This window comes from Neophocaena asiaeorientalis, unplaced genomic scaffold, assembly GCF_003031525.2.
Source record: "Neophocaena asiaeorientalis asiaeorientalis breed wild unplaced genomic scaffold, Neophocaena_asiaeorientalis_V1.1 scaffold150, whole genome shotgun sequence".
In the NCBI taxonomy this organism is placed as follows: domain Eukaryota; kingdom Metazoa; phylum Chordata; class Mammalia; order Artiodactyla; family Phocoenidae; genus Neophocaena; species Neophocaena asiaeorientalis.
The window spans coordinates 233371-258325 of record NW_020176571.1 but is presented as its reverse complement, the minus strand read 5'-3'; the positions used below and the strand labels follow the sequence as shown (position 1 = coordinate 258325).

The 24955-nt window shown below is 50.6% G+C and overlaps 1 protein-coding gene across 1 annotated transcript in view; it reads right to left on the bottom strand.

The window, feature by feature from the left end:
• The window catches only part of MICAL3 (microtubule associated monooxygenase, calponin and LIM domain containing 3), a 154090-nt gene that overhangs the window by 74488 nt on the left and 54647 nt on the right, over positions 1-24955 (bottom strand). Inside the window, 15 exon segments of the mRNA XM_024733153.1 lie at positions 4607-4690; positions 6127-6300; positions 6741-6803; positions 6893-7005; positions 8323-8519; positions 10502-10649; positions 13002-13098; positions 13981-14107; positions 16918-17033; positions 17375-17632; positions 19606-19706; positions 20882-21037; positions 21558-21659; positions 22067-22183; positions 24030-24237. Of these exon segments, the coding sequence (XP_024588921.1) occupies positions 4607-4690; positions 6127-6300; positions 6741-6803; positions 6893-7005; positions 8323-8519; positions 10502-10649; positions 13002-13098; positions 13981-14107; positions 16918-17033; positions 17375-17632; positions 19606-19706; positions 20882-21037; positions 21558-21659; positions 22067-22183; positions 24030-24237 (2061 nt within the window).

Genomic DNA, 24955 nt, shown 5'->3' with positions numbered 1-24955 from the left:
GCTGTGCGTCTGTTGGCAACAAAATAGAAACTTAAGCTCCATCCAAATGCTCTATCTGGACCTACTAAGTGACAGCCCCAGAAAGTGAGAGTTCATTTCAACACATAACCTGTTGTCTACTGGTCCCCAACCCCAAGTAACCACAGTCCCGTCTACATCAAATCCTGTGACCCAAGGGCAGCTCTGCAGAGCTGTTCTCCCACCTGGCCTCCAACGAGGTCAGCTACGTGGGTAAATAAGGAACTACGGTTAGTACACAGGTGGAACAAACATATTTCTTTCACACAGCGGCACGTGATCAGAGGCATTCAGTGGAAGGCTAACAGGAGAGGCAGGTTAGGAGGGTGAAGCTTCCACACCAAGGCATTAGAGGCGACAACAGCCCACGGGAGACCCCAAGAGCGCACAGCACTAAGGGGCGAGGGGAGCACAGAAGCTGCACCCAAGAGGCTGGGGACCGTGACCCAGGCCCACGCCGCCTCCGCTGCCCTGAGGAAACCACTAACACAGCAACGTGGGGTTGGGCCGTCTAGGCCCCTAGTCACTCTCTGGATAGCCCAGCACTCACCGTATGGCCCTGCCCTGCTGCGAGAACTGACCTGGAGCTCCCGACGTGGCCACTCTGTTGTCCAGAGCCCGTGAGCTCGCGGTCTCCGCGGGCAGGACGAGGCCAGGGCTCGGGCTCCAGAGTCACACCACTTGGGTTCAGTCCCTAGCTCTCTGCTCACTGTGTGACTTCGCACAACTACTTGGCCCCCCTAGCCTGCACCACGGTCTCCTCATCTGTAAAAGGTGAGGATAACAGGACCTGCCTCGTAGGGTTATTGTGAGAACAGACCAAGATGACACAGGAGAAGCACTGAGAACACTGCCTGACTCAGAGGAAATGCCCCACGTTGGTTCTTGGGCAGAGACAGGGCCCAGGGTGGTCACTACCCTACAAGGGTTCAGCGTCCAGACCCAGGGGCATAGGCTGGGCCCCTGCATATCAGACACATTATGGGATCACCTTCTAAATAGGTTACCATAGCTGAGAAAATGTCTTTCCATAGATCCTACCTTCAAAATCAGTGTTTTACTTTATAGGGACATACAACACAAGTGAAAAAAGCCGTTCTATAAACGCACTTCGTACGAGCGTGCTGGCCACAAAGCACGTGGGGTTAACTCGCCTTGAAGCACTTCTCCAGTGGTCTGCCTGGACAGTGAGTGGGGTGGACGGAAAGGGCAGGTGTTTGTTGGCAAAAGCTGGATAAGCAAAAGGCAGGGCTCTCAAAATCAGAAGGAGCCAAACTCACAGAGTGGAGCCCTATAAAAAGCTTCCCAACATTCACCTTAACTGTATCTCCTTGGGCAGCAAGACAAAAATGGCTGATTTCAGTGGGGTTATGTAAAAACGCTCTCCAGGGCTTTTGGACCTCACATCTGTGTCAAGTACAGTTTAAATTTTAGTTTATGGCTGCACAGTTGTAGTCCTGTGATGCGGGACTAGATTAAACTACCCAGGGTTTGAACGGACGATGTGCTATCCTGAGGCCCACCAGCAAAGGTCGCTTTGCCAGTAAGTCATCACTGAAATGAGGGGATCCTGACTTGGTCTCTCCCCTGGCCACCCACACAGGCAGGCAGGCACACAGGACAGCGGAGCATGCAGAGGGGGGTCACCTGCTGGTCGCCACGTGCCCGACAGGGAGGCGGAGTAGGGGGAGGAGAGAGTGTGATCACTTTTTTGGGGCAGGTCCGAGAATGCTCCTTTTCCTGTCGCTTTTACGCCAATAGACACAAACAGAGAGAACACAGGTGAAATGGTGGCCACGTTGAGGCTGGGTCTGGAAGGACTGAAGGCATTTGCCAAAAGCATCCCAGAGGCCCTTCCCCACCCATCCATCCTCAGCACAAACTGGCTTGTTCAGGCAGGGGCCTGTCCCGCCTGTCGTGGCCTCGGGGCAGAGGCGCTCTGTTTGCAGATCCCAGAGTCATCTCTGCAGCCACTGCGGGGTCGGGACCTGCACGGCGGCACTTTGTAAATGCCAGGGACCAGGGCATATTCTCCTCTGCTGGCTTATCAGGGAGGCTGGGGGGTAAAAGGGGCTCAGTTACAAGTAGAGAGAAGGGCACACAGACTCCCGTTACGGGGGGGAGCGTGGCGACTGCTGCCCACAGCGGGGGCGCCCGGGCACCTGCAGCAGCAGACCAGCACCTCCTGGGCCACCCACGCCCACGTCCTGCCACTGCTTCCCCCTGCTCAGTCCCCTCACTCACACGCGGAAGGTTCTGGGAGACGACCACAGAAATACAAGAACGAACAGGAAACAGGGTATAAAATTAACACCTTTCGCTAACTGACACCACACAATGTCCGTGGATCACTTTCCCACGGTGTCCGCTTCCTGTGAACCTGTCTCTGATTGACAGAACCCTGCAGTGCTGAAGGAACCACCAGATTCCCGAGTCAGAGGAAGCCTCAGGTTCCTCACGTCCGGGGCTACCGTGTGGGGCGGCTCCCAGCAAAGCCCGGAGGGAAGAGGCCACAGAACCCACTCCTCCGTCTGTTCCCACACCACTGACCATCTACAGCCAAACCAAGGCTGCTTAACCGCAGACTTCGCCTGCAGGACCCATTTCTGAGATCAGAAGGGGATGAGGTGGGGAGGGAAGAGCCGGGTGACGCCACAGGAAGGTGACGAGAAGCGAGCATCCCCACACTCTTCCTCACCACTGTGCTCGCCACACCCGCCTGCCTCAGTTGGACCCGCTTCCAGGGGAACAGCAAGTGAGTCACAGGAAGGCGCGCCGTCAGCCCCCAGGGCGCACCCCTGGACTTCCTGTGCCCCTGGGCTGGTGCGTCAACTGGCGTGGCCCTCCAGTGCTCTGTCTTTCAGGGGATAAATGGGCAAAGCAAGGCTCATGACGCCATCCCTGACTTAGCACTGGCAATAAGTCGTTTGTGAACACATCTCAGGAGGACGTGAGAGCTGTGTGTCACGGGTCGTCTCACAGCCCAGCACATTACAATTCCGCTCTACACATAGAATCTAACGGGGTCCAGCTACCCGGCTGCTGCTCCTGACCGGCATCTCCGGTACCCCTTCCCCAGACCAGGCTTCACTTTAAGGGTCTGTTCGGCCTGGAGAGCCTGGCGGTACATACTCAACTCCACCAACCGTGATCACAAATCACCTGGGTGCGTCAGGCAGCACCCGCACAGGCTGGAGGCTCCCAGCCGCTGCAGCAACAGGAGAAGCAGGGCTCTGGGCACCCCTGCAGCCCAGCACCCAGCGGGAGCCAAGCCCATCTTCCGCGGGACAGAGGCAGCAGTGGCGGTCGAGCCAGCCCCTCGGGTCCCTGACCCGGGCTTCCTGGGATGCCCACCCAGAGCCACTCCAGGACATGCCACTCAGAGTCACCTCTTCACCCACCAACTGTGCTTCCCTGTCTCAGTCCACCTCCGTGACTAGTGTAAGAACCTGGGAATGTAGTGCAGAGTTCACCTTCCCCTTTAGTAATACTGAATTCAAGACTAACCTTCAAATCATACCTTCCACCTAGACTTCAAAGGTCTACCCTAGGCAAAGGGTAAGTAAGGAAAATAGAAGTGAATTTCTAATGAGTTTTCCTCAGAAGACCTCCCCTCCCCAAGCATGGGGAGAGAGGCAGCTTGGCTTCATGGTGACTTCGGACGCTGCTCCCAAGCTTCCACCTCAGCCTCACGGGCCCTGCCTTAACGTGCATCTTATCAAAAGAAAAGTCAGAAAGAAACATTCTGCCCTAAGTGTAATTCAACTCAAATCTAACTCACCACTCCCCAGCACCTCCCAGCACAGGAGGGAATCAGGGTCAGCCCCTCTGACTGCTCAGAACCCCAGTCCTCAGCGATTCCAAACCAAGAGACAGCAAACCCAGGCCGCACTCAGGGCTGTGACATGGGGGGAGCAGAGCAGAGGACTCCCATCGCTCTGGCGGGTTTCCTGTTCCCCGCCAGGCGCCAGCCCCTCTTTCTTTCCGCCCCACTCTATACTATGTAGGAGAAGCAGATTTACAGGAGATCTTGCAGAAACTTTAGTGAAAATTTCCAAAAAGAGTATTTTAAATGTGGACAAAACACTGAGAAAACGCCCATGATCATCTCTGTCCATGATCTGAAACAAGGAAAAAACCAGTTCGAGACTATTTCTTGGGTAACATTTTCCTGTTTAACACGAGAAGACCACTGCCCCGAGCCCCAGGCTCTAGAAACTCGGGATTGTCCTCCAGGGGTCACGCGGATGCATTTCAGCCAAAGGTCAACTTGGGACAAAGGTTATAACAGCAAAACCCCAAAGGCTAAGTACCTGAACACAGGTACCACATAACTTCAGCTAGTTTCAACACCAATATAACAGCCCACCCTTTTCACTGTTTTCCCAAATCCCAAGGAGTTAAACAAGTCATGCAATACTATCAGTAGTGTCTGTTAAACCTTCCCCCAGAGTCGCCACTCAGATGCGCACAGAGATCCCTACCCCGTGACCTAGGGCTCTACAGTGCAGGTCCCACCCGGCTGGCTCGGAGGAGGAGCAGGTGGGAAGGCCCAGCACCCATTCTGGTCCCTGGGCAGTTCCTTTACCTGTTTCCACTGGGGGGTGGGAGCAGGGCGACCCTGCTCAGGCAGGCAGCAGGACGGCTGGCTGAGCCCACGCTCTTGTGTCGGCTGTGACACACAGGCCAAGTATTGGATAGGGGACAGGACACTGATGGGCTCACTTCCTCTCTGTATTTCACACCAACTCCAAAAAAGTTAAGGAAGAGCCTGGAAAAAAAAAAAAAAAAAAAAAAAAAAAAAGAAAGCATTAAGGTAGCAGACACAAAAATGGTTCTCCCGGAGGATAGACACTCATCTAAGAACTGAAGGAGGGTGCACAGAATTAGTTCTAGGAAGTTACACTTACAAAGGAAAATCCTCCCTCCCCAACTCAGGCGAAGCCAAATGCAAAAGAAAAGACAAACAGAAACTGTAATTCTGATTATCCTTTCCCCAAGCTCAATGCTCTGAGCCTAAACCACTAATTCTGGCTTGGAAAATGAATCTTTCCACTCAAAATGAGTGGGGACATACTTCCTCTAGTGGAGAGCACCCCAGCCTTGCTGAGGAGGATGGAACCTGGGCTGCTACGGCCGCCCGGCAGCCTCACACGTTCACAATCAAGCCTGCACGCTCTCTGTGGGCCTCGGCATGAACGCCTGGAGCGTGAGGATCTAACCAAGCACTAGATGTGGGAAGAAGTCAGTGATGTGGTCGGCCTGGTCCCTGGTCCACAGGAACAAGGGCTGGCGCACGTGGCGAAGATGAAGAGGTGCTCCCCGCACAAGGAGTTTTAGAAGAAATGTTCATTGTGGATCTCACAATGCCTGTACCTCCTCTTGTGAGAAGCCTTAGTGACTTTTAGACAAGCAAGAGGAGACACGAGACCTAACAGACATGGCAGTCCAGCCCTCAGCAGGACTCAGGGAGTGAGGGCAGTCCACGGAGAACCTTTACAGCGCTCACACTCGTGACCTAGTTCAAGGACAGTCTAGGAAAACAATGTGCAACACACAAGAGTGTCTACCTCTCTGCCCTTCATCAACGATGAGAAACAACTAAACATCCAGCACCAGAGGAAGAGTTAAGAAAAGCATGGAGCACACACTTTGGAAGAGGCTTATAAAGAGTTTGGAACATGGAAATACACCCAAAGTTACATGAAGAAAGCAGAACAGGAAAGTGTACGTTAAGAATGACCTCAACCATGAAAACAAGAATGCACTAAAAAAAGACCGGAAAGAAACATAGCAAAATATTAACAGAATTATAGGGGCCTTAATTACACTTTCCAGTATTTTCCTCAATAAGCAGGTACCTCTTATATTACTTACGTATGCATGTACGTGAACACACACCTACGTACACAGACCTGGACACGCCATTTTAAAGATCCTCAGGTGGGCCTGGCTGGTGAGGACAGGAACCCTCGTCCCTGCCCCACGCAGACGCCAGTCTCGAGCCCTGAGCCCTCAGGACCGGGAAGTTCCCCGTCTCACTCACTAACCCCCCTTTCCTCTGTGGCCAGCCCAGGTCCGGGCGGGCGAGGTGTGAGCCGGGCTTACCTGTCTCCTCACACCCGTGGACTGCGCGGGCGCGTTCTCCTCAAACTTGGCCAGCAGCTGGGTCGCCATGTACTTCACCTTGTTCTGGTTGCCAAGGGCCACATCCACCCTCCGGTCGCTCAGTGTGCTCACCAGCGTAGGCCTTCCTCCTCTGTAGCCCCGGGGCGCGTCCTCCTGGTGAACAGGGGGATCAAGAGCCAGCCTCGGCTAGAGGAGCCCCTGCCCACACCCCAGGGCCTGGCACAGCGGCTGGCCCCTGCTTTAGGTCGAGCTCAGTGGCTCTCCTCAAGGTTCAAATCTCAAGATGGCCTCGGGCCCAGGGGCAGTATGAAGAGGCACTCGGGCTCTTGCTGGTGTGGTCACATCCCAGGAAAGCTGCTGCCCTTCGCCACATGTGGGATTCCAAAGAGACAGGAAGGCCCAGAGCACCTGTGTGTGTTCCCTGGGTGCTCCCCGAACACTTACACAAAGGCAAAAGGCCACAGAAAGCACCTGTGCACAATTCCCACAGAGCGAGCCGAGAGGACCTAGCAGCGCCGATTTGGGAACTAAGCGTTTCAGCCAAGGAGGGCGATTCAGTACAGTCTTTCTGGCAAATTCCAGATATTTCTCACCTCTTCCGACTGGCTGGTCTTTCTCCTCTTCCCAGCACCATCCAAGTCCTTTTCCTTTTTGTCCTGCACCAAGAGCAAAGGGAAACCGCATTCCTCTAGTCACTGCACTGTGCCATTAGTTCTGCAGCTGGAGGAAAAACCCTTCCACTTACCTTGGGAGAGCGCTTCCGAGAGATGGTCTGCCCCAGCTTGCTCAGGAAGGAGATAGGGGATTTAGTGCTGGCTACCAGGACGGCCCTCTCCTCAGCATTCAGGTCCAAGGCGTCTGCGGGCAGAAACCAGCAGTGTCCAAGGACAGCCCTGAGGGTGCCTCCTTGCAGGAGGCTCTCGGACCCTCAGGAAGCTCTGAGGGTTCGTGCACTCTGAACCTGGTAGGAACTCCACAGAGAAAATGCACACGGAGCCCTGGACGCTGGGCCTTCTCTTCTCCATCCATACAAACAAAACCAACGCTTGCCCCAATCCACTTCAGTCACAAAAACCTCCACTTTTGCTTTTCAGACGCTGCAATCTGCTTGCTGGTTACAACAGAGTGCCGAAGCCTCACTTCAAGATGAAAAGTTTAGGCCGGGAGAGAAAGGGAGGGGCATCGGCGGGGAGGAGACGGGACTCGGGTCATGGGTTCAGGGTGTGCTTGTTGATGTCAGAGTTGTGCGTGTCTGTTGTAAGAACTGCATCTCTAATGAGAGAAAGCCACAGATGTCTACAAGTACATGGGCCAGAAGCACTGGAGAATGGTACCTAAACTCTGTGGGTTCCAATGTTTTATTAGTAACAATAGTAATGTTGAAATAATAATTGAAACTAATAATAACATTGCTAACATTTGTTTAAGTGCTTCCATTCGCCAAACACTCTTCTTGGCGTATTACAATCGCGCCATGCACATATTATCCCCACTTTACAGATGGGAAAACTGAGGCACAGGGGAGTTAGTGACTTCAGGTGGAGGCAGGGGATGTAAACCAGGTCAGGTGCCACGGGCAACACTTGTAAGCACCATGATGCTTACTCAGTCTGTTTTCTGACAGCCTGAGGGCCAAGGGAAGAGTTTTGGAAACACTAAAAGGTAGGAGAAGAAAGAGAAGCCAGAGAAGGAACAGTTAACAGAAGAAAGAGAACAAAGCAAGTATAGTCCAGGATCACAGAAGCCAAGAGGAAGAGAGAATTTCAAGAGAAAGGACGTCATTCCAAGGGCTGAACAACGCAGAACAGCTGGGTACCTGAGAGGTGAGAGAGGAGGGAAGAACATGCATCTGGTGATTCTTCACGACCACGGACAACAGTTTTGGCCGGGTTGCAAAGTGTCACAAAGATTAGGCAGTGAGGAAGTCCAGGCCACAGCAAAAGCACCTTTTCAAAAAGTCTGGTTCTGAGAGAAAGGGAACAAGGGGTGGTGGAGTCAAGGACAAGGTTCTAGACGGGAATGCTCATGGCCTCCACAACTGCAGGTTTGCTGAGCAAGACCCGGGTCAGAACGACGGGCTGACAACAGTGCAGAGAAGCGGGTCTGCTGGAAGAAGGGGCACAGGGGAAGGAGAGGCAGGGGAGCCACACGGCAGCACCCCTGGGGGGCCCTTACCTCGGGAGGGGAGCGAGTCCCTGAACATCTCGTAGAACTGGGTCAGGTACATCACCATGGACAGCTTGTCCGGCTCCCCCACCGAGGCCATCTCTCTGCCTGTCATGATGGGAGAAATGCCCAGCTCCTTCTCAGCAATATCAAAGGCCAGCTGGTTATTCTTCTCCACATTTTGCTCATCCAAAGAATCAAAATCTCTGAGAAACAGGACGAGGAAAACGTGTCAAGATGGGCTGCTTGTCCCCAGACCAGAAAACACGGTATCACAGAGTCATCATTATTTCTCGGTCTTTCAGCTAAAATCCAGGGTGCAGGCCTCACTGAAATCAGAGAGCAAACCTCTCTCTCTCACTTCTGTCTCCCTCCTTTTACTAATGAAATGCAAATCATCCTCAGGGAGAAGAAAGGATTAACAATCTACCCATAAGAGAAAAGAGGGGAAAAGTTGGAAAACATAACATTTTATCAATAACATAAAGTTCTTACTAAAATGTAAGCTCAAGAAAAGGAACTGTTTTTGTTAAGTTTCTCCTGTGCCCCGTGTGTGGTCTGCCTGTATTAAACTCAGGCTCAACAACAATAAAGGTCCTATTTGGATCAGGCTGTTGTCTAAAGGCCTGGAACCATCACCCCCTGTGTCCTTTGGAGCTGACAAGCTGTTGATGTACTAAATCAGCTCTGGTGAATCTTACTCAGCCTTCCCCTCTAATTAAAAGGGAAATTCCAAAACTTTCCTCAGAAGATTTCTCCACTGCTAAATTTCCTAAGTATTTAGATTAACAAACATTTCCCACTGGGTTTCAGGCTTCTTGCTATTCAGTCAAGTAAAGACTGACAGCATCCTCCTTTAGCTGATTTCAGATTAACTGGGCAGGCCTTATTTTGTGTTAACCTGCTGACTCCGCAACCGTTTTTCATTTTTTAAACTCCTGTACTCTGTATGTTAAGCCTACTAAACTGTGGGGGGGGCCTCATCCTGAGTGACGTCACGGCAGCTTAAACGGTGCCAAATTAGCTACTCACGGCTCTGGGCACTGTCAGGAGGAAACGCCCGGGCCCCCGGCAGCCTTCGGTCCATTCCCACAGGAGTGTGTCCCCTCGGCACCAGGCTCCCTTCAGGGACTCCTGCCCTCCCCCTTCTGTCCTGACCTCCCTCTGGACTAGGACTGACTTGCCTGGCCCTGCTCCTGAGCACTTCTGTGTCATCCACTGCAGTCGTTCTCAGGCTGCCCCCTGCCCCCCAGAGGGGTCAATAAGCCCTACTCCAAGTCAGTTTTCACCAGTCTCGGCGTGAGCTAAGGGACAAGGGCACAGAGGCCACTTCTGCTTATCAAGCACGTCAGCACCCCCACTCCTAAGCACTAGGTGAAGCCCCTTTCTTTTATTAACATAAAAGAGAGCCAGATCTTTCAGGACTCCTTAAGCAATCATTAGAACAAAACAAATACACAAAAATGGGCCCGTAAGTGGACCTAGTGATGAAAGGACATACAGCCAAAATGATGCCACATGCTCTGCTCGTTTCCGAATCTTCTTGTTTGGCTTCCATGGTAACGAATGCCTACGGGGAAATCTAGGTGCACCGGTCACCACAGCTGACCTGGGTCATCCTGTCATACTAGTCTGCATTTAGGTGAGTAGAGGATGACCAAAAGAGGAAAAGTCACCGCACAGGTGCGTTAGGCCACCTGAGTGTTAGGGGTGTAACAGAGCACGCTTGCAAAAAGTGCAAGAGACAAGAGACAATGCCAACAAGCCCCGGTGAATGGAGGAAGTGCTTTGCTGGTAGTGACACGCGTGCCTTCAGCCCACACTCCGGCCAGGCTTTCCTCGTGACCAGCAGCACTGGAGAGAGAGCTGGCTGAACGCAGAGCTCAGCCTGGGGCCAAGAAACAGAGTTTTCCTTCCTGTGATGTTAACAGGCCTGGGGGTGTTATAACCGGTTTTCCACGTTTTGAGTGCTGAGACTTTACAAACAGCTAATAATTCCTGGATTGAGCTACATAATGCCTAACAGACACAGCTTTAAATATAACTATAAATTAAAATTAGTGACTGACTTCCAGAAGAAGTATCTTATATATATCTCGTTCTAGGAAAAGGTACAGAGTTTGGCCACTTGGAAGCAGGGCACTCGCAAGTCCTGTGGGAATACAGATGAAGCAGAGCCTGTTCTCACATCAGATCAGGGCGGTATCTGTGGATGATGGCACACAGGGCCAGGCCGCTCTTCCACGACATGGTGAGGTCCGTCACGTTCACCCCAGCGTAGCCATCTGTCTGCCGCTGGCACCAACCCAGCAGTTTGCTGGAACGAGCCACAGACTCTAAAACAACAACAATGTTATTATTGGAAGTGCGGTCACCTGGTAGCTTTGATAGGGAATCCACATAACCAGGTTGAAAAAATACTGAAGGCAAGGGCAAAATAGTCGTCACTGGTTTTCAAAAGTAAGAAGCTACTTAACTGGTACCATAAGAGTGGAATTTAATTTAATTTTTTTTTTTTTTGGCTGTGCAGCGCAGCTTGCGGGATCTTAGTTCCCCAACCAGGGATCAAACCCAGGCCCACAGCAATGAAACTGCAGAGTCCTAACCACTGGACTGCCAGGGAATTCCCATGGAATTTATGGTAGACAAGAAACTACCAATTTATCCAGACTCTGAGGTCAACGTCCATGCCCCGTCCATGACAGATCACAAGTGGATGCTGTGGATCCTCTCACGCTGAAGCCCAGGGTCCCGGCCACTCTCCAGGACAGGGACGTACGGGAAGGGTGCCACCTGCTGAGCTGTCACCCTCACACGTGATGGCTCTAAGATTTCCCTGGAGAGTTGTCTGGCAGGTGGCGGAGGAAACGCCTTCCCTTCAAGGTAACATTGGGAGCACCCGAGAAGAAACGTTCCATTCCACCTAGCAGCACGTTAAACACTTGCTCTCACACTTTCCAAGGTACCGAGCAATCTGCCAAGTGAAGAAACTTTGCAGGACCACACAGGCAAGGCCAAGGACGCCAGACCAGGCCAGGCTTGGCACTCAGTATGACAAGTGGTCACATCTTGAAAAACTCAACACATAGACACACATACTGGGACGTCTTCCTGTCACTGATGTGTCTTCTAAACCACGAAGAGCCTTTATAAAAAACCATTTTTCATGATCACATCTGAAGAGCTCTGATATGGAACATTTAGATCAGATTAGATCATTTAGAAGAATCTGTGAACGCCTATTTGTGTCCAAGAAAGTCTGTTCCTTACCTTAAGCAGCTGAAAACACTTAACCTTATACTAAGCCATTTGTACATAACAAATTTGTGAACATAACAAAATAAAAACTGCATATCTAAAAATCCCGTTTCACTTCAGTCTTTCAGGGAAAATGTATCCTGAAATGACACAGAGAACTCCTGCTGGTGTCACCATCATAAGTCTCCTGGCTTCAGAAATTCACTTCATTCAGATGTCTCCCAAGTCTGTGTATCCACTGATCCAATATGTACTGGACGACTTCAATATTCCAGGTTCTAGAATAACAGTGAACAAAGACACACTCTCTGGGCACTTCCCTGGCGGTCCAGTGGTTAGGACTCCATGCTCTCACTGCCTAGGGCCCAGGTTCAATCCCTGGTCGGGGAACTAAGATCCCGCGAACCGTGCGGTGTGGCCAAAAATAAATAAAAGACACACTGTCTGCTTTCAAGGAGGTGACACCCCAGTGGAGGAAGATGAAAATGCTTCCAGCTGCCTGTTGGTGGTCACATCTGCCTTGATATCCCAACAGCATGTCAAATTCAAAATGCCCATGACAGAGCTCAATTCTTCTCAACCCTGAGTCCTTGTTCAGACTCTGCCAGTGCTCTGGCTCCTTATGCTCTCGGCAGCCACTTCTGACGCCCCGCTGCACGCCAGGTGCTGCAGCGAACACCCCGACACGCCCCTGAGTCCTCGCAGCCAACGTGAGGTGGGCATGGTTACCCCCACTTTGCACACACGGAAACCCAAATTCAGAGACGTCATGTATGCTGTCAAGCCACACGCTTCACGGACGGGCACAGCTGGACTGGACGCCGTCTCCCTTCTCATCCACGGCATCAACACCGGACCGGCCAGCCTGACCATTGGCGCACTTCTGAACTACCTGCTCTGCTCCAGTGCCCTTCTCTGTCCCAGTTCACCTGCAGCTGGCCAGTCACTCTCCTTTTAAAGAACTCTTCAGGGGCCTGCACCGCATGAGCTCCGCCTCCATCACCGTGTCCTGCAGCCATCGTGGTCCTCAGCTAAGAAGCCACTGCTTCTTCTGTAAAGCCTTCCCTGAAAACCTTGGTGTGCGTGTGTGCTCCCAAGTCCGCACCCCTGTCCTCTCAACAGCACCGTATCTGATTTCTCTTTATACCCTCGCGACACCTTAGACCAGGTTTCCCAGCCTCGACAGCACTGCTGCTTTAGGCAGTTGATCCTTCGCTGTGGGGCTGACTTGTGTACCACAGGGGGCAGAGCAGTAGTAACCCCCCAAGTCCTGACACCCAAAAATGTCTCCAGACACGACCAAACGTCCCCTGGGGGCAAACCACCTCTGGTGAGAACCGTGTACATGAGAGCCAGTACTGTGCGCACCAAGAGCTCAGCCAATTACACAGAACGCTCTCGACGGCGGAAAGGCCATTACCAGGACTCACCATTGCGGGCCAATTTTGGGGTAGTTCGGGAATTCACGAGGTTCTCCATCTCCAGATGAATATCTTTTGTTTCTCCAGTATCATACAGATGGCGCACCTGGCAGGAAGTTTACAAGTTGTAAAGAAGGAAAATCACATACCAAGTAATAAATTCCCGACTGAGAGCACACTGACTGAAGTGGAAGGCTGGGGAAAGTGTAGTCAGGAGGTGTAACGCCAACCTTAATCCTTTCTGGGATACGGTGGATCACGTACACACAAATGCGTGTGACCTGTAAGAACCTGTGCTCAGAGACAGCCACGGAGGGCCCTCGCACAGTCTCTGCTGGGCCATTACTGCTGCCCAGTGACAGCAGGTTTCCCCCACAAACACAGAGGCCTAGATGTAAAGTGAATAAAAAATTACTCTAGAACACAGGCAATACGTTGAATGGGCTGCTTTCTCAGCATTGTTGGGCTCCCAGGGATTATTATGCTTTGTAAAATGTCACTCTCAGTGCAGTAACAAGGCTTTAGACATTCTGAGTTGGCCGGCAGTATCTTTTACTTGCAGAGGGTCTTATCTTTCCACGTTCTCTCAAGTGACCAGTGCTGTCTGCCTGCACAACGATCCTGGGAGCAGCAGGGATGGTGACCTCCATGGTACAGATGGGGAAACAAGTTCAGGGAAGGTGAGCGGCAGCCCCCGGGTCACGGTGACTGGTGGCAGTGACGCAGGTGCCTGCTGCACGTCCTGACTAGAGAACGAGGGCTGAGCTCCTGCACTGTCCACGGGAACCAGGAGATGGGACAGAGCCCTCCAGTCACCAGACAACCCGCTGCCCTAGCTGGTCAGTCTGCTGACGGCAGATGCCTCCCTCAGCCAACTCAGGAAGACGTATGCTTGGATTGGGAGGGAATGCTGTGTGCGCCTGTATTCACAGAGTCTGACTGGTCCTGACCGTGGCTGGGACACGGATGACGGGCCAGGGGCGCTTACCTGGCTTGGCCGGAGGAAGTTGACGTTCATGTTGGGGTATCTGGTGACGGGGTCTATGCTGTACTGGCTGAAGTTCTTGCTCACATTCTCGGGGGTGGTCTGAGGCAGCAACCTATAAATGCTTTCCCTGCAACAATGAACAACAGTGCACTCAGAGCAGTGACAGCACCAGAAGCTCCTCCCTCCCTCTGATAATATTTCTATTTTCTGACAGTCCAGGGTGGGACAAATCCTCCTCCTTGTCAGGTTGCCTCCAACCGCACATCAGCCCTGGCTTCCCATCCCCACCATCTCAATGATCCCACAGGCACCAGACTGTTAGGGGCCAAGGAGAAGGGCAAGTCCACTGCTGTGGGCAGGGAGCCAAGTCTCACTCTACTTTACTGCTGCGCTGTTTTAGCAAGTAGGCCAATGTTTAATTTTTAAGAAAATCACTGATGAAAAAAACTTGCCACCAAATTTACCCAGAGTACCTTAGGTAACAGACTTAAAAATGGTATCGACCACTAATTTCATTCAGCAAACCCTCTTTCTCTAGCTCTGGTCAAGGCACTTGTTCTTTATTAGCAAGCGAATCCGAGACCTTACCTCATCTGCAATTATCTGCTTCACAATGTCTGACAGTTGAGAGTCAATGTTCACAAGCACTTTGTTGTTTTCCTTTGGATTCGAAGTCACTTTTAATTTCTTCTCCTATGTTAGTACATCCCCTGCTACCGCACTGATTTCATTAGTACAAGTCTCTCTAGTTTAAGGACAGGAAGATTAAATGCACTATTTTCATGTACTGGGTTGGCCAAAAAGTGCCTTCGGTTTTTAAGTAAAAACTAAAGACACATTTTTCATTTTCACCAAGAAATTTATTGAACAATGTATTTACCCTTTTGTTCCACTACCTTCTGCTATTTTTCAGACAACCTCATAATTACATCTTCGTAAACCTATTTATCTTTTTGAGCAAACAACTGTCCCAGGTGCCTTTTACAGTCTTCCAGGGAACTGAAATTTTTTCCATTAAGAGAATTTTGTAAAGACCGAAATAAATGGAAATCCAAAGGCGCAATGTCTAGTGAATACGGCAGATGAATCAGGACTTCCCAGCTAAGCTGTAACAGTTTTTGCCTGGTCATCAAGGAAACACGTGGTCTTGCGTTATCCTGATGGAAGATTATGCGTTTTCTGTTGACTAGTTCCAGACACTTTTCGTCAAGTGCCACTTTCAGTTGGTCTAATTGGGAGCAGTGCTTGTTGGAATTAATCGTTTCGTTTTCCAGAAGGAGCTCATGGTAGAGGACTTCTTTCCAATCCCACCATATACACAACATCACCTTCTTTGGATGAGCACCGGCCTTTGGTGTGGTTGGTGATGGTTCTTTTTGCTTGCCCCACCATCTCTTCCATTCCACATTATTGGACAGTAACCACTTCTCATCGCCCGTCACAATTTGTTTTAAAAACGGGATTTTTTGCTACGTTTAAGTAGAGAAACACATGCGGAAATATGGTCAAGAAGGTTTTTTTCGCTTAACTTATGTGGAACTCAAACATCAAAATGATTAACATAACCAAGCTGGAGCGAATGATGTTCAGCCCTTGATTTGCATATTTTGAGTATGTCGGCTATCTCTCGCGTGGTGTAACATTGATTGTTCTCAATTAATGTCTCGATTTGATCACTATCAACTTCAACTGGTCTACCCAATCGTGGAGCACCGTCCAGCGAGAAATCTCCAGCACAAAACTTTGCAAACCACCTTTGACATGTTCAGTCAGTCACAGCACCTTCTCCAGACACTGCACAAATCTTTTTTTGTGCTTCAGTTGTGTGTTTTTACCTTTCTAGAAATGATAAAGCATAATATGCTGAAAATGTTACTTTTTTTCTTCCGTCTTCAATATTAAAATGGCTACACAAAAATTCACCAATTTTGATGTCTTTTTTTTTTTTTAATTTAATTTAATTTCTTTTTGACTGCACTGGGTCTTTGTTACTGCACGCAGGCTTTCTCTAGTTCTGGTGAGCGGGGGCTACTCTCTGTTGCAGTGCCTGGGCTTCTCATTGTGGTGGCTTCTCTTGTTGTGGAGCACGGACTCTAGGCGCATGGGCTTCAGTGGTTGTGGCACGCAGGCTCAGTAGTTGTGGCTCGAGGGCTCTAGAGCGCAGGCTCAGTAGTTGTGGCACACGGGCTTAGCTGCTCTGTGGCGTTTGGGATCTTCCCGGACCAGGGCTAGAACCCGTGTCCCCTGCATTGGCAGGCGGATTCTTAACCACTGCACCACCAGGGAAGTCCCAATAAGTCTTTTTTAAAATGCAGGCTGATATGACAGCTGTCACATACAATCTAACAAAATTGTTTCGAATGAAGTTAAAGATAACTAAGATGCTACTAGAGCCATCTTAGGGGAAAAAACGAATGAACCTTTTGGCCAATCGAATATTTGTTCATGTAGCTGTCACAAAGGAATCAGAGAGCATCCTTCAATGTTACACAAAGATTCAGATACCATTCATCAGTAACAAATTTGATTTGAAAGGGATAAGAGAACATCACTTAGATTAGATAATCTTTAGGTTTCTATGATTTTTTTGTGTGTGTGTGTGTGGTACACGGGCCTCTCACTGTTGTGGAGCACAGGCTCCAGACGCGCAGGCTCAGCGGCCATGGCTCATGGGCCTAGCCGCTCCACGGCTAGGGCACAAACCCGTGTTCGGACCGGGGCGTGAACCCGTGTCCCCTGCACCGGCAGGCAGACTCTCAACCACTGCGCCACCAGGGAAGCCCTAGGTTTCTATAATTTTATGAATACCTATCTTGCTTTCCCTCTCCTAAATATAAAAACATCACTAATGAAGAAGGAAAGAGAAACCTGAACTCTGCCTGAGGAGCAAACCACTGACCCTCCTGTGTCACCGCAGAAGGACGCCCCTCCGGTTACCTCTCTGCCAGGACTTCCAAGGGGCTCCTTCCCAGAGACCAACTGCGCACCATCCAGGCCGAGTCCATAGCAGCTAGAAAGCCCCGGGCTATTCCTGTTCCCATTGGCCAAAAAGGCTACAGAAACAGAAAACAAAGAATTAACCTGAATTACCTTTTAAAAGAGAGAAACTAAACTAAGGAGGAGAGAAAGAGTTTGCTGTTGAAGAGCAGCTGTACCCTGCCCTTCCCTTCCCTACTTCACAACCTGCAGACGGGCAAGTCACAAAGCCTTCAGAACTGACACCCACAGTGGCAAGCCTGGGCTCCCCGTGGCCTGGGGCCCTCCCCTGTACACTAGACCGTGTGGCAGTGCAGACACTCGCTCCCCAGCTGGGACCCCAGAGCTACCCCTCAGTGCGATGCCCCCTCGCCAGGCCTCCAACCCGAACTGCCACCTCCCGCTGCTCAGCACTCACCTCCAGAAGGCTGTCCCCCACCAGGGCCACTAGCAGCTGGTGGCCACCGTGCTCCCGCACCAGGGCCGCGTTCTCGGAGGCGTACATGCACGTGAAGTCGAACATGGCCACGTCGGGCTGCCCGTAGTGGTTGATGGCGAAGTCCAGGGAGGGCAGCTGCTGCTGGGTGGAGAAGTCGGCCGCCTCCCGGGCATAGCTCAGCAGGGCCTCCTGGTCCACATTCTCCCGGGACAGTAGGAGCTCCGTGTCGGCGTAGTCCTATCTCCAGAGGGAGAAGAGGCTCGATGGAAACGCCCAGGCAGGGGCGCCAGAGCCCGCCGGCCACAGCCATGCTGCGCGTGCCAGACGGAACCTAGTTCTGCAGCCTTCCCCTCCCTGTTCCCAAAGCAGTCTTCTATGCAAATTCAAAAGAAAAGGGGGGAGGCTGTTTCTAAAGGAACACAGGTTTTGCCGCCTAGAAACAGAGCACCCGCTTTTCCATTTACTTGGAACAAGTCACTGCTTCTTCAGTCTAGTCCACTCCACCTCACGGAGTTGCTCTGAATACCAAACACAATGATTTAATGTGATGACGCTCTGTAAACTGAAAAGCATTCATAGTTCAGGCTGCTATCAGCAATCACCGTCTTCTGGGCAGCAGCTGGACCTACACGGGACACTCAACCTTGCATAGCTCATCGAACCCAAAGGAAGAACCTGAAAGCTTCAGTGCCAGAGGGATGAGGAGGTGGGGGCAATAGGAGTCCTGGGGGCCGGGAAGAAATACACTGAAAAATGGAACAGAAGTCTTCAAAACAATACACAAGATTCTGAAAGTCCCCATAGTAATCCACCAGCAAAGAAAAACAATGATGAGGGAAAAGGGCTTTCCACAGAAAGGGTCGAGAAACTCCCTTTCTGTTTTGGAGGCTCTGGCACACTGAGCCAAGTCTTTCTTCTCAAGTGGGCCCTAAGCTTTCCAAGTGCCCCTGATGGTACTTTCCGCTGGCACTACAAGATGTAAGAGCCAAACACATACTCAGGTTGGTCCCGGAAACTGTTCGTTCAACACTTAGTAAGTGGCCACCATGGGCTCTAAGTCTTAGCTTGGTCCCAAGGCATACCCGTGGGTTCACCGGCTATTTCTTACTGATAGAGCATCCGACTAAATATATCTTGCTCATGCTTTTGGCAGAATGGGCTGTGCCCACTGCTCTGTCCTGTTCTCCTCACACGCATAAGGGGCCACGGGGCTGAGACACAGACACGAGGTCCACGAGCTCCCAGCTCCCCAGCACCGCCTGCAGACAAGGCAGCACCATAACTCAGACTGCAGTCACCCGACTCATCATCATCCTGCAAAGACAAAGGACATCCTGAAATTCAGCCGCCAGTCTGCGCTGGGAACTGCACAGGCCTGAATCACCGCATCTGGTGCCTCTTCTCTCCACTCATCACACAGGGACAGTTAATTCTCAAATCCAGACCAACAAGACCAAGTTAAGACTTAAGAAACTCTCCTTAAGGAGCCATCCACCTGTGGTTCTCTGCGTCCACATTCTGTCATCATCCCAGGGACTCTCATACAATTAGTCATCTGGAAAAAAGGCTTAGCTGGCCCTGGCTCTAGGTGAACAAGAGCCCTCATTGTCAGGCCATAAAGAGGTCCAAATATAGCCTGATCCAGGCACTGTAACCATACCTGCAGTAAAGCCAGAACCATTCTCAGGCTCCCATAAACACCAGTTTTTGCTTCTTGGTCTAACTCCCTTCCCTCTATAACCCCCTCCCAAAAGATGACCTACTAACCAACCAATAATCGGTCATATATGGAACTCATCATAACCACAAACAGAATCACCTAAAATTAAAATGAATATTTATGCATGAAATGCTATGTGAGATTTGCTTTGCACAGCCCAAAGTGGGAGTGGGGAGTGGGCTGGGGTACTCCTGGGACAGTGCTGGCCACATGCTGACAACTGCTTATGCTGGATAACAGGCACATCGGGGTTCATTACACAAGTCTCTCCACTTTTGTTCGTGCTTGAAATTTTCCATAAAAGATTTTTTTTTAAGTTAAACTAAAAAACATCAGAGGAGTACAAAGTACATGGTCCCAGGAGATGAGTGAGGCACTCATTTTCATCCCCTTGCATGAAAAAACTCATCAGACAATAAAATTCTTTCTCTTGGTAATCACATGACCCAGTACAACATAAAAAGCGGTTTAAAAGAAATCCGTGACTCACGTGCAGTATCACCCCTTTGTCCAGTAAACTCTGCTTTTTGGCTGTCATAACAAAATAGTGTGTGTCATCTTTGTAGTAGACGATGTTCTCCAAATCGATCCCTGCAACAGAGAACAACGTGCACATAAGGGTCTGCTGAGATGACGGTGGGTTAGGCAGCCAGAGAGACTGTCCTGGCCCACAGAGGCCAGGGTTGCAGAACTCCAGACAGGGAACGAGAAAATGAAAAAGGCACCTGAGCCTGATCCCTCACCTCCTGCACATTTGTTCATGAAAAGGGGGGGAGCTCTGGTTATCCTCACACTGCTCTGCATTCACCTGACACCCTGTTACCCTGGCAACAGCAATCAATCATAAGCAGAAACACAAGGATGGGAAGAAAGGAGAGGTTAACCTCTAGTAAGAGGGTTTGAGTCAGTTCTCTGGTTAAACCTCTTTGATGCTCGTCAAGGCAACAGGGGAATCTCCTGGACTCTCACGGGCAGGACAGACAACTGGATGCCTGGAAGTACAGAGTGCACTACTGGCTCTTTAATTCGATTAACCTGAAAAACAGATGCAGTGGGAAGAAACCATGTTCTTCCGGAAAATAGGTAAGTGGAATTTGCCACACATTTTTTTTTTTTTTGCGGTACACGGGCCTCTCACTGTTGTGGCCTCTCCCATTGCGGAGCACAGGCTCCAGATGCGCAGGCTCAGCAGCCACAGCTCAGGGGCCCAACCGCTCCGCGGCATGTGGGATCCTCCCGGACCGGGGCACGAACCCATGTCCCCCGCATCGGCAGGCGGACTCTCAACCCCTGCGCCACCAGGGAAGCCCCTGCCACACATTTTTATCACAGCAAAATGTCTAAGTGAATCCACCTATTCACAAGCTATCATACAACAACCTCATTTCTATCTAGCACGTGGTTTACTTCAAAGCCAAACAAACTCAGGAAAAAGAAGACACACTCAACACCTAGAGTCAGGTTCTCAACAAACCAGAGCTCCCCTCCAACAGCCGACGGCGTCAGGCACCACCATGCAGAGCCAGGCAGGGGGAAGGGCTGGAGGAGCAGCCCATCCCTGCAATGAGGACAAAGGACACCCGAGTAGGAGACAGAGACACAGAAAGCATAACGCTCAGAATGAAGCACGGGAGTGAAGAAGGAGCAGACGGGCAAACAACACAGCAGTTTCACTGATGACCCCCCCTGACCAAACCCTCCAAGAGAAAGATCACAAGCGGTATTTATATTTCTATCCTTTTTGCTGTGGAGGCATTGACACCAACCTGTGGCTTCCCTCAGTTCCTGGAAAAATTTTTGGTTGAATATAAAAGCCACACCACTGATCTCTTCCACTTTGGCTTCTGCGGTTGTATTTCGGTTAATAAAATTTGCTGTAATGGCAATGGCCAGTTTGCCACGAAATTCTTTCCGACGAAATCCTGGAAGGAAAGAAATTTTCAGAGGTGGCAAAAGCTGGCTAAAGAAGGAAGATCACGTCACACAGGCGGGGCACTGAGGAAGACATGAGGGAATATGGGGATGGGAATCAATGGGAAGGTTTTCGGCAGCTCTCCTCTATCTGGAAATAAGGTGTTTACCTCCCAAAGACTGTAACAACCCAGGAAAGACGTCAGTCACCCACAACTAGCACACCGCTGGAAACCTGACGGGCCAGAACCGCACTCAGTACAAGGGGTTCCATTTCATAAAAAGGGATGCCGTCTGCTTTAATAACTTAGGTTTAATCCTGCAATGTTCCCTGCTCACGGGTGGCTTGTCTCCCTGTGCCCTGGAGAAGTGGTCCAGTACCAGCTGGCGGGGCGAAGGTGGGGCCTGCCGTTCACCCAGCCTAGGCAGCGCACGCGTGAGGATTCTCAGGAGCGGGGCCTCTGAAGACACAAGCTCTTGGCAGGTTCCTCCACATGAAGCAGGTGAAGGAGACAGGAGCACTACCCGTACCTTCCAAGGTGTTCCTGCGGCCATCCCCTCCAATGATCACTTCAAACTCATATTCTGATACAGGATGGGTTTTGGGGTGCACCAGGGCCCGCCAACCTATCCCTGCGGACGGAAGTCAAAATGAAGGTTATCACCCAGACCCATTCATATATCTAAGACATCTCTAGGTACCCAGGTGTGCAGACTGCACAAAACCCCACGCCAAAAACACACCAGGCATAAAAGCATGGGGTACAAACCAAAGAGAGAAAGAAGCCTCGAGGAAGGGTCACAAAGGAACGTCCTCACCACACGACTTCCTATAACAAATCCAAGCCCTTGTAATGTCTAGTACTATGTCAGAGGCCTCCTCATAAGTCAAAAGTTCCTCCAAAGACACAGGCTGTGCAAATGGAGACACCCCTTTAACTAGCTCTGAAAACAACCCTCAGATTCCTCTCTTCTCCCTGGATCTCATCTTTCCTCACCTCTTCAAGGCCCTTTTATCCCTCCTTCATTTGTTCACTCACGTTCATTTTCTTGGTCCTCAGGAGGCTCCACAAGTCCTTGGAATTCCACATTGACATGGATTTCAATGCCTAGGATCAATGCTACTTTCAAAAGTATTAGTTGAAGCTGACGGATACCTGGGTGAACAGGAAGATTACAGGAGTGAGGGCCCACCGGGTAGAGAGGACAAGTCAGCATCACTGCACCGGTCCCCCCGTCCACCAATGCAGAGTTTATCCAGATGCTCAAAGCCACCTACAGCAGGCGGCTCTTCCGAGCCATGCTCCATAGCGTCTTCTTTTCTTTCTCAAGGGCAAATACAATGCAGTGCAAGAGGTGTTCTAGAGAGACACACAAGCCTACCTCTCAAAAGCTCCGAGACAGAAGGAGACTCTCCCTTCCATCCTCCCTGACACAGAGCCACAGTGACCGAGCAGCACCTACGATCCTGACAGGACTCACCACAGGAGGCAGAAGACAGGCACCCAATTGCTTCCAATTGGATACAAAGGTGCTGCTTTTTGGGGTGCTTCCAATTGGATACAAAGGGCTGCCTCACTTCCTGAACTGCCCACAGCATCTCTCTCTCAGCCTGTTCCCTCACTGATCTTCACACTCTTACACGCTGAGAGGGGATCCCTCAAACCAACCTTAGTCTCTTACCATTCCCCCCCCACCACTGGTCTACGGCTGCAGAAACTAAGGCTCAAAGTAATTGAAAATCTTGCTCATTATCATAGTGAGACTTATTTATTTGTTCAGTGTCCAATGAATAGTTCCCAGGTGTCAGACACGGATGGCCCCAGGTACACTGAGAGAAAGTCTGGGCCCTGATGTGGGACCCTCTCAGCTCCAAGACAAATCCTGCCACACACAAGGCAGACAAGTCCGCTGATATATTGACCTCGGTCTACTGTTAACACCGACTGCCTACAGGCTGTGACCAATGAGCTAGGAATACGTGCTAGTCCTCCACGCAGCCATCTCGGCTATCTCCCCCACTTCGCACCGTTCCACGTCACACTCCCAAAGACTTGTTCAATCCCCTGCTAGCGCACATCTCATTCCTGCAGATGGCTGTTACCCATTGCAGCCCGACAGATGCACAGAGGGCTTCTGCTGCCGGTGGAATGTGGCATCTGCTGGCCAGTGGCATCTGCTGGCCAACTGCTTCAAAGAGCAAAGGGGTGAGTAGCTGAATGTTTACAGGACACATCTGAGGAGCTCAGAACAACAGTTCCTTGATAAGGCTGTCCTGCAATCATTAATGATGATCAACAGACAAGACTTCAACTTCATAATGTAGACAACAGTCTGTTCTGAACCGCTTTTCAGACCGGCATGAAAACAAAAGCACCGTCTGCATTAACTTCTACTGCCTTGAACACAGGCCCAGGCTGAGCTTGGAGGGGACAGGAGAGCAGGAGCCCTCCACGCTGCAGACCTCACGAGAATCACTCGGCCAAAGGGATCCCACTATCTACTTGCCACTCACAGCCAGACTAGGAGTCTGCTTCTTTCATCACTGTGGCTCCCCAGGACCATCCCCAGAGTCTTTGTTCTCACATTAGGAGAGTACCCACCTAGCATATCACAGCAAGCCACATACCTCGTGCTTCTCCCATCGGACTAAGAGCCACCAGAGGGTCAAAGCCCAAACTGGCAGTCTGTTTCCTAGCCTGGCCCCAATCCTATCCCACCCACTGCCGGTGCTCAGTAAGCGCTCAGGATGTTAGAATTCCTTAATCTAAACTCATTTCATAGGAGACACCCTGGTAGTTAAGAATCTCAGGTTACAGAACCACTGGAGGGCAGGTATTTTGACTCCAAGCTGAGTGTGTTTTCTACACAATAGATACTAAGGATGTCAGGACACACTGGGCTTCTGAGTACGAACTCCTCTGGTAATCTGCCTGACTCTTTCTCCTGAAAACTGAGTAGAGGGTAGGGGTGGGATCCTACAGAAGAACTGATTTCACTTACTGATGTGGTCGATGGCTCCAGCACAGAACTTGCCGTAGAACTTCTTGGCACCCAGGCCTCGCAGGTCGTGTATGGTGAATGGCCAGAGATGCAAGACATTGTTGCGGGAGAAGGCATCTCGTTTCTCAATCACGACCACCTTAGCTCCCAATAAGGATAAATCGATGGCTGTGCGGAGACCGCAGGGGCCAGCTCCAATGATGAGACACTGAAAAACACAGCTGCTTTCAGGGCGAAGGCAGCACCTCTTGAGCGCATAACCACCATTCCCTAAAGCCCCCCAGTAGGGCTACTCTCCCCATGACCAAGAAACCTTCAAACCCATCCGGGTCAGAGAGGAGTGCCTGCAATGGCTTCAGAGAAAAGCTGTGGGCGCTCTGGATGGAGGAGACTTAACTGTAAGTGCTGGACAGAAACTCAGACATGGCACCTGCAGATCACATTTATCTGGGTCCTCACATCAACACACAATATGAAGATCACATCTCATCTCTCAACAACAGGAAAAAACCTTCTCGAAGGTTTCTAAGTCAAGCAGATCTCTGTCCACAGAGGCACAGATCATTAAATACAACACCAAGCAATTTTAGGGTCCTGGAATGGACCTACCACTTGAGAGACTCCAAGGTGGTAATTTTCAAGAGCCAAAGTTTTATGTGCAGAAAAGAGTTCTAAAATCACCAACTTTAGACTGAAAATCCAGGGAAATGATCTTGAAGATCCATATTCTAGAGAAGTACTCAGGGTGAGACCACACACTTATCTTAACTAGTTGGCATGCACGTTCAGAAGAAAGACATGCACTGTTTCTGGCTTCCAATTCCTTTTATTCTTTTTTCTTTTTCCATATGAATTTATTTATTTATTTATTTATTTATATTTTTAATTTTGGCTGTGTTGGGTCTTCGTTGCTGTGCACGGGCTTT